This window comes from Pituophis catenifer, unplaced genomic scaffold, assembly GCF_029215685.1.
Source record: "Pituophis catenifer annectens isolate HBS135680 unplaced genomic scaffold, rPitCat1.0.hap2 SCAF_1, whole genome shotgun sequence".
In the NCBI taxonomy this organism is placed as follows: Eukaryota; Metazoa; Chordata; class Lepidosauria; order Squamata; family Colubridae; genus Pituophis; species Pituophis catenifer.
In genome coordinates, this window is record NW_027256881.1 from 198137378 (window position 1) to 198150354 (window position 12977).

Sequence of the window (12977 nt, forward strand, 5' to 3'; positions counted from 1 at the left end):
GTGAACCAGAGATAAATCTTGGAGAAAGTATGCGATGACAGTTACAAAAATATGTTTTAAGTCCAAGATATGAAGAAAACACTAGAAAGAAACTCCCATTGACTCAGATGTATCTCCCTGGGATATAAGAGGGATGGAAGAGAAAATAATAACATTTTCCAGATTCTGTGACAGTAGTTTGTTTGTATCAGTAGATTTCCACATTCTTCTGGAATCCATTTCCTGATTCAGTCTACCTCAAAGGACTGAAAAAAAGATGCAGCTGTTTTAAAGAGTTGTAGACAAATACAGGTACTCTTTAAATGTCCTGCATACACTCAAACACCTATTTGTCCTCAAATCCAGATGGATGCGTCAGATAATTATGTAGCCCATTTATGTATAATGCCACTGAAGTCAGCTTCAACAACACAAATATATTGCATTAGTACTGGTAATTGCCTTAAGACAATCATGAATGCATTATTTTATACATTATACTTTATTGTTTTATTTCTTATGGAAAGGCACTTTCTGCCTATTTTAAAAAAATAGCAAGCAAACCTTTTGTCCTGGTGCACCATCTTCTCCTGGAAGCCCAGGTAATCCTGCCAAACCTGAATTACCTGGTTCCCCCTGTTGTAAGGGAGAAAGAGAAAAGTTGTTAAAAGAAACAGGACAGCCTGGATTTTATTTAATGCAGAACTGAAAAGCAGACAGGCTGGGAAATGCATGCAAAAGATTATAAGTGGTCCTCGCCTTATGAACACTCATTTAGTGACCATTCAAAGTTATGACAGTATTGACAACTAGTTATGATCAGGCCTCAAGTGGCCATTCCAGCACTCCTGTGGTCACATGATCATGACCTAGGCCCTTGACAACCAGCTTGCCCTTATGACCAGTTGCAATGTCTTGTGATCATGTGATCATCATTTGAGATCTTCCCTACCGGAGACACGCAGAGGGCGGGAAATACAAAGAACCGACGAACAGCTGATGGGGGTGGTGGCTTTAGCTGCCGGATGATGGCTTAAACAGGAAATAATGGATAAATAGTGCTGAGAAGCGACTGCTCTCAGCGCTGACTTTGAACCTATTACTCAACTTGTACTGTGATTTGGCTGTGTTCGGTGATTAAAGCCTTGCAAACCATCTTTGGCTGCTGGTCTTTTGTAGAGCTGCACGGACCTGGAATTGAATAGCCGAGAGCCGGCTTCTCTCTGCTCTTAGCTGTATAGACACAATGCTGCGCAGACTATCTCCTTCCAAGTGTGTATATTTTTGGATTGAGACAGATATCTGGATTTCCCAATTGTATGCATTCTCTGATCAGATACATAATGTATTTTAAGGTTTTGTTTATTTACTTAACTTATATAAATCTAAATGGCTGTTCAGACTAATTAGATAACTATAGAATAACCTAATTAAATAACTCTGGGGGGCTAATAAGTGTAAAAATAGAAACATAAATATAAAAACAAGGGGGTAAAAGATGCCAGGCAATAATAAACACTTCCATCAGCAGACAGCAAAAACACAAACCAGACTCCACAAATATCCTGATCCTAAAGTCTGAAGCAACACCCAGGTTTTTATGGCCTTCCAAAAAGCCAAGAAGAAGTGAGGGGGGGGGAATGTGTTCTACAGGCAGTTGCTCTAACTGAAAAAGTCCTAATTTCCACAGGATGACATTGATTCATAGAAGCAACCTGGAACATGCCCCTCTGCTGGATCTGGTGGGAAGCACAGACATTATTACAAGTGCTGGGTGGGTGCTTAAGAATCTTGGCCCTACACCATATAGGGCTTTATGGATTATAATCAGCATTTGAATTGTGCTTGGAAACCTATTGGAAGCCAGTGCAGCTCACATCATGTGTGCAAACCAATTATGTCACCTCTTTCTGAACCAGGCTCAGTTTCCAAAAGTTCTTCATGGGCAGACCCATGCAATGATTCAAATGGGAAGTAACAAAGGGATGCGTGACTAGGAGCAGACTCCTCCAATCCAGGAAAAGACGCAACCAGTGCTCAAAATAGATTCCTGCAAAGTCCTTTTGGCCGCAGGTGCCCTCAGTTCCTTAAGCAGAGCCACAATCCCAGGAAGACCTCCAAAGTGCACATGAAGTCTGATAGGGGGAGTGTAGGTACCTCACCTATACTTAACAATGACAACTCTGCAGACCTAAAACCCCACAGTTATTCAGTCTTCAATCAGAACCAGTTCCTCCTTGCCTAGACCGTTACAACCTCCAGATACTGAGAAAGAATCTCAACGGCATCACTTGAGAGACTAGAGGCAGAGATGTATAATTCAGTATCATCAGCATGTCGGTGATACTTATCCCTAGAAAATCCACATTTTAAATGTTCAACATTTTAAGGACTACTGTACCTTTGCACCAGGTTCTCCAAGGCCTCTTTCTCCTGGAGCTCCAGTTTCTCCTGGTAAACCCTGATCACCCTTAAACAACATGTTTTGCAATAGAGTTAGAAACTTTGATGTTAGCCAGGCCAGATGCTAATTCCCTCAACACTAGGAAAAAGGGACTCCATGGCCCAAGATATCAGATTTTAGAGTTTCCCATCCCATTTCCTTCCCATGCTACACAACATGTTCCTAGTGAAACCCAAATGGGTTCCTATTCTTCCTGACTTTAGAAGAAGCATCACAGTTTGCTTTTGTTTTTCATTTCTTTTCCTGTTGGCTGCCTTGAGCACTCTTTCTCTTTTGGACTGGAAAGTTGGGATAGCAGTCCATTAGATAAATAATGTATTTTTAAAAAAAATCATAGAAATTCACTTAAACTTGGAAATAGATGGGCTCTTTCAAAACATGAAGAAGAAGATTGGTCTATTTAAAATTATTTGATTTAAAAATATCTAGCCAAGATATTTCTGTTAGGGTCGAACTTACGCACCTTTGGCCCAGGTAACCCCTGCCCAGGTGGCCCTCTTGGTCCTAGTGGTCCTTTGGGGCCTTCTACCCCCTAGGAAATAAATTATATTGACTTTATAGAAATGAATAGAAGTCATTATGATGATCATATGAACAGTTTTAAAACCTTGGCTTGTACCCAACTTACTTTCTCGCCTTGAATCCCAATTCCAGGTAATCCAATAGGCCCAGGCAAACCAGGTGGACCTATTTCGCCCTGATAAATAAGAGTTTGGTTAGTTACTAAGGCAGGCAGACCCTTGGGCTATCCTACAAGTAACTGAAATCTTCACTGCAAGCAATTTGCATAGTATCAGTACAGATAAGATGTACTATATTTTATTATGATCCAAATAGAGATGAGTGGCAGGCATTCTATTTTTTAAAACACAATTAACCCAAAATTAATTCAGTAGCGGATTGCTCTTGGTTCGGTCCAGTTCTATAGAACTGGTAGTAAAACCGGCGGGAGGCTCCGCCCACCCGCCACAACACCATCATGGGTGATCTGCACATGCTCAGAAGCTCCGGCTGTGAACCGGTAGTAAAGGTAAGTGGAGTTAATAGGTATGTTTCTCGGGAGTTGAAAGGCATGTGCAATTTTTCTTTCTTTTTCTTCTAAAACTTAACTTTCCCACAGAATAAAAGCTGTTTCATTTCGATTTACCCTTTACTAGAAGAAAATGCTAAAATAGATTTATTGGCTATAAATCTACCGGCTCACTATAACATTGTCCAACATTCACTGAAAAAAAACCAAGCTCTTTATTTTGCTTCATTACACCTTTTGAGCCTATCAGTCAGGGCATTCAAGTTTATTTGGATGCAGTCAATCCCTTGGCATATTTAGTACTTACCTTTTCACCTTTTATACCAATGCCTGGTTGGCCCCGAGGTCCTTTTGGACCTTCAAAACCACGGTCTCCCTGAATGGAGAAAACAAAATTATATGGTAAGTATCAATTAAAAGTGAGATGATGGATAAACAGATGGCTAGATGGGCAGGATTTTACTTTTTCCAAATGAACTAACTCCTAGCCTTCTTCCTGGGTCAGCAAAAACATGGACATAAATTGTGCCATCCTGGCAGCCAAGTTCTAATCTGCTTGAGTAACAAGGTTGGTGAGTGATGCTGTTCTTACAAATTTCATGTCAAACACTCCATACTTTGTTTCCTTTCTACAAAACATCACTAGTTGGCAAGAAAACATCCCTAATCTCTCTTACTAACAAGAGTAAGGCTTGTTACACATATAAGGCTGTGGGAGGAACAAGTATTGACAGACAGCTAATTCAGAGAATTTAGCCATCTGTCAAAACTTGTCCTGGTTTTGCAAAAAAATTGTTTTCTTAGATGCATTCAGATGGAACCCAGTTAAGAGTTATTTTCAGAATAGCCCATAAAGCATTAAAGCAGTTCTTTTAAATTTAGAAGTCTACATCAATATTTAAAAGAATAAAAAGCTGACCGTTGGAGTGATGGTAGTTAAAAAGTCATTTAGCCTTCCAACCACTGCCCTCTTTCTGGCATTGCTGTTTTTACAGCTATTTTAAAATGTGGGTTTATCATCCCTTGGAAAGAATGGGAAACCACATTGAAAAGTAGATCAAGCAGCCAAGAGAGTAGAGTGGACTGAGATACTGTACAGAATGGATAAAGACAAGCTAGATTTCCTTGGAGCTGAATGAGGCACCAGGAACTAATTTCTGGGCAACTGAGAATATAAGAAGAAGCCGGTCTGTTCCCCAAGTGTTGGTGATCTTTTCCTTCTTTGGTTGCTGCCATGCTGGAATCCCAGCCTGGAATCCCAGATTCCTCAGGTGCCAACACGGTGAACACTACATCTATTGGGTGTAATCATCCCAACAGGAAACAGAAGCAAGTAGCTCCTATCATTCTTGCTTGAAAGTGCATACAGGATTCCAAAATCCACTACCCTCTTATCTCTTTCTGGCATCCATCATGTCCAGACTTCAGTTTCACCAGCCTTGGTACTTTTCTTTTTCCACTGTTTCCTCCCCATAAATACCATGCCTTTACTATTTGTAGAATGCCTTTCATTCCAATAAAACCCACTGTTTTTCCCAGTGACAACTTGGATGTTGCGTCTGGAGGGTAGATATCTGGCTGTATTAACACTGTGCAATTTCCAAATGAAGCATAGTAGGAAGTCAGTTGACAATCATTGCTGATATTCTATTTCCAAATCATCATTATTTTGATTTGAAGCATTTGAAATTAAAGTTGCATAGACTTTTTATATGCCTTATGACTAAAACATACAGCTGGTGAAACAGGAATATATTCTGTTCTTTAATACTAATTTCTTGGGAGAAGTGAGTGTAAAAAACAGTGGCAATCCAAAAGTGTTAATAATTACATTATTGATATTGCTTTTTATGCTAAATAAATTGCTTCCTTTTGACTTCTTCTGCAGCCTGGTCCTGTTTCCTGAACCAACCCCAGATTATGGGGGTGGATAGGGCTTGTAAAAAATGACTTTGCGAAAAGCAAATTTCTCCCTTGCCTCCAGTGCCATTGAGAGAAATCTCTGTACTATTTATGAGTTGTAGGACAAAATTAGAACCTATTTTTTCTCTATACATTCAGATGTAGAAATGCCAATTTGTAAAAAGAAAAAGAAAAATTGCACCTTTGGTCCTGGAAGCCCTTCTCCTTCTGATCCTCGCTCTCCCTGAATACCTTGGGGTCCTTGAGTTCCCTGTAAAATAGGTTTTAAAAGCAATTTAGCAAAGTTGTGAAAATCAACAGCAGATCAACCAAAATATGGATTTTATTTATCTCTGTGGTGGGAGTCTAGTTTCAACCTGCCCAAGATTACAAGCATCAAGATGAATTCACAAAACAATGAATTCACAAACTTGCTATGAACTGCAGCAACAACAAGATGTATCAAGCTATGATAATTCCATTTTTTCCATGACAGCACCCAATAAGCGTCTTAACAATGTTAGGACCCACCAGCAATAATCCTGCAATATAATGAAAATTGAGCTCAGATTCAGTAATGGAGCCTTATTAGATCACACAAAGGTGTGCTTGAAGTTTTCAACACTCGTAATTTGCAATTTCCACCTCAGTGTTTATTGAAGAGTTCTAATATGCATTCCCTAGACCCGTGATGGCGAACCTATGGCACTGATGCCACAAGTAGCACACAGTGCTGTCTTTGTGGGCACGCAAGTCATCACCCCAGTTCAGCTCTGTTGTACATGCACACGTGCCTCCCGCTGGCCAGCTGGTCATGGGGTCTCTGCCATGCATGCGCGGGGTGGGGAGCATGAGAGGGGGGACGCGTGCACATGCAAGGGGGGGCAGGGCACATGCGGGGCCCGTATGTGCATGTGTGTGGGGGGCAGGGCGCATGCGGGAGGTGCGTGTGTATTTGTGTGGGGAAGGGCACATGTGGGGGAGCATGTGCGTATGCGTAGGCCGTGCACGTATTGCATTTTGGGGGTTTGGGCATGCATGTGCTTTGAGCACTTGGTCCAGAAAAGGTTAGCCATCAGTGCCCTAGAACCACTGCAAAAGTGGCATATGGTAACCATTCATACCGAGTGAGGCCAGATCTTTATGGCTGCAATACACCATTGCCCTATACCAGGGATTTTCACAACTTTTTGGATTGACAGCGCAAAAGGACAGTACATCCTGACAATTGTCAGTACAGAATTCTGGGAGTTGAAGTTGACACATCTTAAAGTTGCCAAGTTTGAAAACTGCTGATATTTATTTTATTTATTTATTTATTTAATATAATTTATATGCCGCCCTATCTCCGTAGGACTCGGGCGGTTCACAACAAATAAAAATAAACCCAATAAAACATAAAATACATAAATATGCATACATAAAATACATAAATGTATAAATATATAATTTAAACATATATTAAAACCCATTAAAATAATCAAAACCCCTCAGTCCAGGCTGGGTGATGTGAACAGCCATGTTTTTAATTTGCGGCAGAAGGTGCGAAGGTCAGGAGCCAAGCGAAGGCCAAGGGGGAGTTGATTCCAAAGAGTGGGTGCGCCCACAGAGAAAGCTCTACCCCTGAGGGCCGCCAGCTGACATTGTCTGGCCGACGACACCCGGGCTATATAGATAGCCCTTGACTTACATTCAACAACAAAAACAAAAAATCATACTTAAGGAGTAATTGTTAAGTGAGGTATCCTGTGATTGCACCCAGTTTTATTACCGCTTTTGCCATGTTTGTTAAGTGAATCACCACCCATTAACTTTGCTTATTGGGAGCCAGCAGGGAAGGTCACAAATGGCAATCACATGATTGCAGGATGCTGCAATTGCCTTAAGTACGAGCCACTTGCCAAGTGCCTGGATTGCAATCACATAATTGTAGGAACAGTTGTAAGTTCAAGGATTGCTTGTGAATAACATTTTTCAGTATCGTCATAAGTTTGAATGGTTAGTAACGAAAGGTCATGAGCAGGGGTCGGTTCTAAAATTTTTTACTACCAGTTCTGTGGGCATGGCTTATTTTGTGGGCATGGTTTGATGGTCATGTGATTGACCATCGATTTAGGATTTAGCAGAAGTACTGGTCTACCAGGCTTTTAACTGCTTGCAGAGCTGTACCAGTCTACCCACTTGTTCTTGGAGCGTTCCAGTCTATCACCACACTGCCTTTTAACACTGATCAGCTGTAGGGCAGCCCTTTGAAGCCCTGTGGCAAGAGTGTAAACAGTTTTTTTCCTTCCAGCTGATCAGCTGGGACTCAGGAGGCAGCAAATAGATTGGGGGCAGGCCAAATAAAATGTAAGAATAACGTGGTGGGGGGGTGGGAGGGCCCAGCTCCCGAACAAAGAGAACCAATTTGGTGATGTCATATCGTCACCGCTACCAACTTGGCCGAACCGGGAGGAACCCACCACTGGTCATGAGTCAAGGATTACCTGCACATGAATAGAAGACACTCAACTATGTTCTTCATTTTACACCAGATCTGAGTTTTGCATCTTATTTTCAGAAAATCTTATTTTCATATTGTTTTCAACCCTTCCCTTTCTGAAATTTCCTGAGGTTCAAATACATACCGGTAAACCTGGTTCCCCAATACCTGGTGGACCAGGAGGGCCTGGTCTGCCTGTCAAGCCAATGTCTCCCTTCAAAACAGAAATTTTATGTTTGAATTTAAGAAAATACAGTTTATTAGACAAATACAGTATTTTTGTTATAATCTCCTTGAGAGTGTGAGAAGGAATTGAAACAAATATTATCCCAGGACCCATAACTTCATGCATGGCAATCAAATGATACTACTTATAAATTACTGGTAATAATTCATAATTATTTACATTTGTATTACCTGGAAAATCTTTTAGAAACTTCAAATACTTTCCGATATATACTGCATATTCAAAAGTATTCAAAGTTTCTAAAAGTAATACAAAGACATTTGTACTAGTTGAAATTTTTATTATTTATCGACATTTATTATTAATCTCTACTATTTTAACCGCATCTCCTCTTTTGTTCTTTTGCACAAGAAGTATCTATGATTGACCGGCATTTTTTTTCACCTTTGGGCCAGGTAATCCGACTCCTGTTTCTCCAGTCAATCCAACAGGGCCTGGGAGGCCTCTTTCACCCTTAAAAGGTAAAAGAAATAAATGCTTTAATTATGTTGATAAGTATATTTGTTTGTTCATAAAATAAAAAACTTTTTTCTTAAAAAAAAAGATTTTAACGAAGGTAAGCTGTCTCTTTTTCTTTTTCAAAGGAGATAATTGTAAAATAAATCATCATGCTTCGTTTAATTATAATTATTTTCTGGAGCGAAGTGGTGAGAGTTAGCTATAGGGCAAAAGATATTACGGGAATGGAGAGCCTATATAAACTTGAGAAAACAGAACAGAAAATAGAAACTTAGCAAAAAGAATGCAAATGACAATTATCATTTGGGTTTCACAGTTTTCTAAATGCTGTTCTGCAGTTCTAGAGCATAAACGTACCCTCAGATGAAATAGTAATTAGGAAAATTCTCAAATGTGCAGAGATGGATAAAATGACTACGGAGTTGAAAGAGAGGGAGGATTCAGACTATTATGAAACATGGAATAAAATATACAGTTGGCTCGAAAATAGAAACCAGAACAGGAAATGTTTAACTTAATACTGATGAAACTTAAATTGGAGTAACTGAATAACATTAAATAAAGAGATGTAAATATAAACGAATATACTGTAAATGTGTAGATAAGAACAATAAATATTATAATGTGTGTATATATATATATAAGTTGGAGTAACTCTATTATACTACTATTGAGAAGTAAATAGACCATTGACCATTACCATTGACGGTATGTGATGTTCAATACGTTATGGTTTGATGTCTTTTGTTTTTTATGTATGTGTGGTTGTTTTTTGTGTTGCTGTTTTTTAAAGGCAAACTGTTTAATAAAAATTATTTTTTAAAAATAAATAAATAAATAAATGTATTTTAGATGAACATGTATATATAGTATATCATAGACACTGTTCTGACCCAGCCTTAGCAGAACCAAGAAACCGATTCCTTGTCCCGAAAAATCCCTCTTTATTTAACTACTGTAAATTCATGGCATTCGCACACAGAAAAGTCCAGACAATAATCCTTCCAAGGGTTAATTGCAATAACAGACTTTATCAGTCCTTAGATAATTGCCAGGCCGAGAGAGAGCTTCCAGTCGCAAAGCTGTCAATTAATTCTGCTGGCTTCCCCACTGCCTTTGCTTGTAAGAAATCAGCCAAAAAAATACAGCGAATAGTGATCAGATGACCATGAGGATGCTGTGGTGGACAGAATTCTGAGGAGCCATCTTAAGTACCACTCATGAATGAGTGGTCCTTAAACAAGGACTGCCAATATACAATGAATAAAATAACAATAAAATAAGAGGGAAATAAGGTCACAAGTAAACTTTGCAACAACTATGTAACCGTAACATTTATACATGAAATAGGAAAAAAATTAATGGAGTTAGGCATGTGTTCCATTACCATGAAGACTATATTTTCTAAAGAATTCAAATATGATATCCAAGTGGAAGAAAACAGTTATGGGAATCCAATTCTTAGTATGCATATAGAGCAACGTAGTATGGAGAGGTGCCCTGGAGCTAAATAGCTTTCTTGTACTTTAAAGAAAAAAAAAATCATAAATCATACAAAGTCTCAACCAGATGTTATTTATGAGCTGTGCTTTTATAGTTCCCTGAGGCTTGAAGCCATACCAAAGGTTCAAATGAACTGAAGTGTCTTAAAGGGGATTTTGATGCTATGGAATATTGTGAACGTTTCAATTTGTGCAGCTTGATCTCCTATTTACAAGCAGCAGTGAAAGAGTGGATTCTTGCTGTTTGATGAACCTCTGTTGTGACTTCGTAGGAACTTTTTTTTCAGTTTAGCTATGGTAGCTAGAATCAACAACAGAGGAAACAGGACAGTCTTGTAAAACCTCCATTCAGTGGACTAATTGGGGAAGATAATATCTGTAATTTGTTTGTTTGTTTGTTTATCAAATATGTTTATCTGTTAATTAATTGGCCAATACCTAATCGGCCATTAAACTGGAGAGTATAACATACAAATGACAGAAATTACACTAATGATATAAATGGACACAAATGATATCGTGATGCCTTCATTGAAAAACAACCAAGTCATAATGTCTGAAACATAAACGCATTATAGATAAAAACAGGGCTTTTTATTAAAAGTAGTATTTCTGAGCGATTATTATATATTTCAATAATGTACACGGAGAGAGTAAGCAGCGACCTCTGAAAATGCCAATTGGGAAAAACGTTTCACAGAATGTTTTAAGCAGCAGACGAGTTCTCCACAAATTTGAAACCCATTGTCCCTTTTAAACCTTACTTCTATAGTTAACATTTAAAATCAAGGAGCTTATAGGTTGTTTTTATTTGTTTAGGTACAACATTTATATAGCTACCTATTTTATAAGAAACTCTGGGCAGCTCGAAACTCAGAGTGTTTGGTTTTTCCCTTTTTCTAGGTGTGCTTTAAATCCGAGTGCTATGAATCGGTCACACGCTTGCAAAGATTATAAATGTAAGTGAGATGTTTTATGATGTCGAAAATCAACGAATGATGATTAGAATGCTTGCCTTTGATCCTTGCACTCCTTCAGGTCCTTGATCTCCTGGCACTCCTTGGGGGCCCTGTTAAAATATGAAACCATGATAAAGATCTTCAAAGCCTCAAGTTAAGATGATAGATAAATAAGGATACGATCAACTGACTGCAGTAGACAGTAATAGTTGAGTAGTTAGATCATTTATCTGTATATCAGAAGATTGGTTATATTCGCACAGCAGTGTTAATTTCTATCTCAAACAGTCTGTAAATTTATTAAAAAAAACAGTGTAGTCCTGGGAATAGCTTAATAAGGGTCAACAAGAGTTGACCAACAATGGTGGTATCAGCAGTGTTACCTTCCTTCCGTGATTAGATTCCTGCTAATGGTCTGGATGGATCTTCTGAAATAGGTAGCAAGTTGTGTCTTTCTGGGATAACTATAATTTTTTGTAAGCTGTCCAGAGTTGCCTTATCAGTGAGATGGGCAGCATATAAATTTAATAAATAAAAATAAATAAAGTATATATGAAAAAAACATATCCTACTGCAGATGAGAGAGAAAAGGGAGGAAAAAAAAGTCCATGAGAGGCCACTGGATGGAAGAGGGAGTGTGTCCTTCCTCTTCCAGGTAACTTCTCTTTCTGTCCAGTTTTACTTATACTTGTCGGCCTATTGTCTGTCTGCCTGCCTGCCTGCCTCTATCTAATCATCATCATCATCATCCTCACCATCACCATATTTGTATAGCCTCCCAACTCATGTGAAAGTAATTCTGGCCAGTGTACTTATATATCATAGATAAAGGTTCCCCTTGCACATACGTGCTAGTCGCTCCTGACTCTAGGGGGCAATACTCATCTCCATTTCTAAGCCGAAGAGCCAGTGCTGTCCGAAGACGTCTCATGTGGCCAGCATGACTAAAAGCCAAAGGTGCATGAAATGCTGTTACCTTCCCACTAAAGGTGGTCCCTATTTTTTGACTTGCATTTTTTACATGCTTTCGAATTGCTAGGTTGGCAGAAGCTGGGACAAGTAACGGGAGCTCACCCCGTTACGCGGCACTAGGGATTCAAACTGCTGAACTGCCAACCTTTTGATATACCTCAATAAATTTAAGGACTGTTTGTTTAATCTGGGAAAGGAAAAAGATCTGGGGGATAGTCATGCAACTGAATTGTACTTGTAGTCCTCAGCTTATGTTCATTTGTTCAACGACTGGTCAAAATTGCAGTGGTACTGAAAAAAGTTGATGTTTGACCAGTTCTCAAATTTCCACCTGCCGCAACACCCCTGAGGATGCATAATCGAGTCTAGATATTTGTGGGCCCTAGGCTATAATTATGACAGATCACAAATAGATGTTGGCTACAATGGACCAGGCTATTATGACTTATCCAACAACCATGGTTAAAACAAATCATGACTGGGCACAATGTATGAACTTAGCTGATTGATTGATTGATTAATTGATTCATTTAATTTGTGTGGCCACCCAAATCATCTACAGCAGGGGTGTCAAACTCAGGTTGTCACACCAGCGTCATGTGACGTATCACAATTTCCCCCCCCCCTTCGCTAAACCAGGTGTGGACGTGGGCAGTGCATGTTGCATCTGGCCCACGGGCCACGAGTTTGACAGCCGTGATCTACAGTAAGTAACTCTGGGTGGCTCACAACAAATAAAAACAAATTTAAAACTAAGATACAAATATAAAAACTGTCCACAATCAGTTTAAAACACACAAAATCACAATCAGCAGCAGAATTCATTTTATATCAATTCAATACAGACATTGTAAGAGCTCCCAACCATTGCTGGATCCCAGGCACAGTGGGTTCACTTATTATTTAGAGCCTAAAACTATGTTCTATTTAATAACACATGGGGGCAGATGGAGCAGGAATTGTAAGGCAAGAGTTTGTGAG

The 12977-nt window shown here is 39.2% G+C and overlaps 1 protein-coding gene across 1 annotated transcript in view; it reads right to left on the minus strand.

The window, feature by feature from the left end:
- Positions 1 to 12977, minus strand: part of COL28A1 (collagen type XXVIII alpha 1 chain) — a 48561-nt gene that overhangs the window by 18601 nt on the left and 16983 nt on the right. The window contains exons 10-18 of the mRNA XM_070934107.1: positions 11081 to 11134; positions 8489 to 8557; positions 8003 to 8071; positions 5578 to 5646; positions 3781 to 3849; positions 3072 to 3140; positions 2907 to 2975; positions 2381 to 2449; positions 544 to 615 (exon numbers count right to left, since the gene is read on the minus strand). Coding sequence (XP_070790208.1) covers positions 544 to 615; positions 2381 to 2449; positions 2907 to 2975; positions 3072 to 3140; positions 3781 to 3849; positions 5578 to 5646; positions 8003 to 8071; positions 8489 to 8557; positions 11081 to 11134 — 609 coding nt within the window. The remainder of the gene's footprint in view (positions 1 to 543; positions 616 to 2380; positions 2450 to 2906; positions 2976 to 3071; positions 3141 to 3780; positions 3850 to 5577; positions 5647 to 8002; positions 8072 to 8488; positions 8558 to 11080; positions 11135 to 12977) is intronic.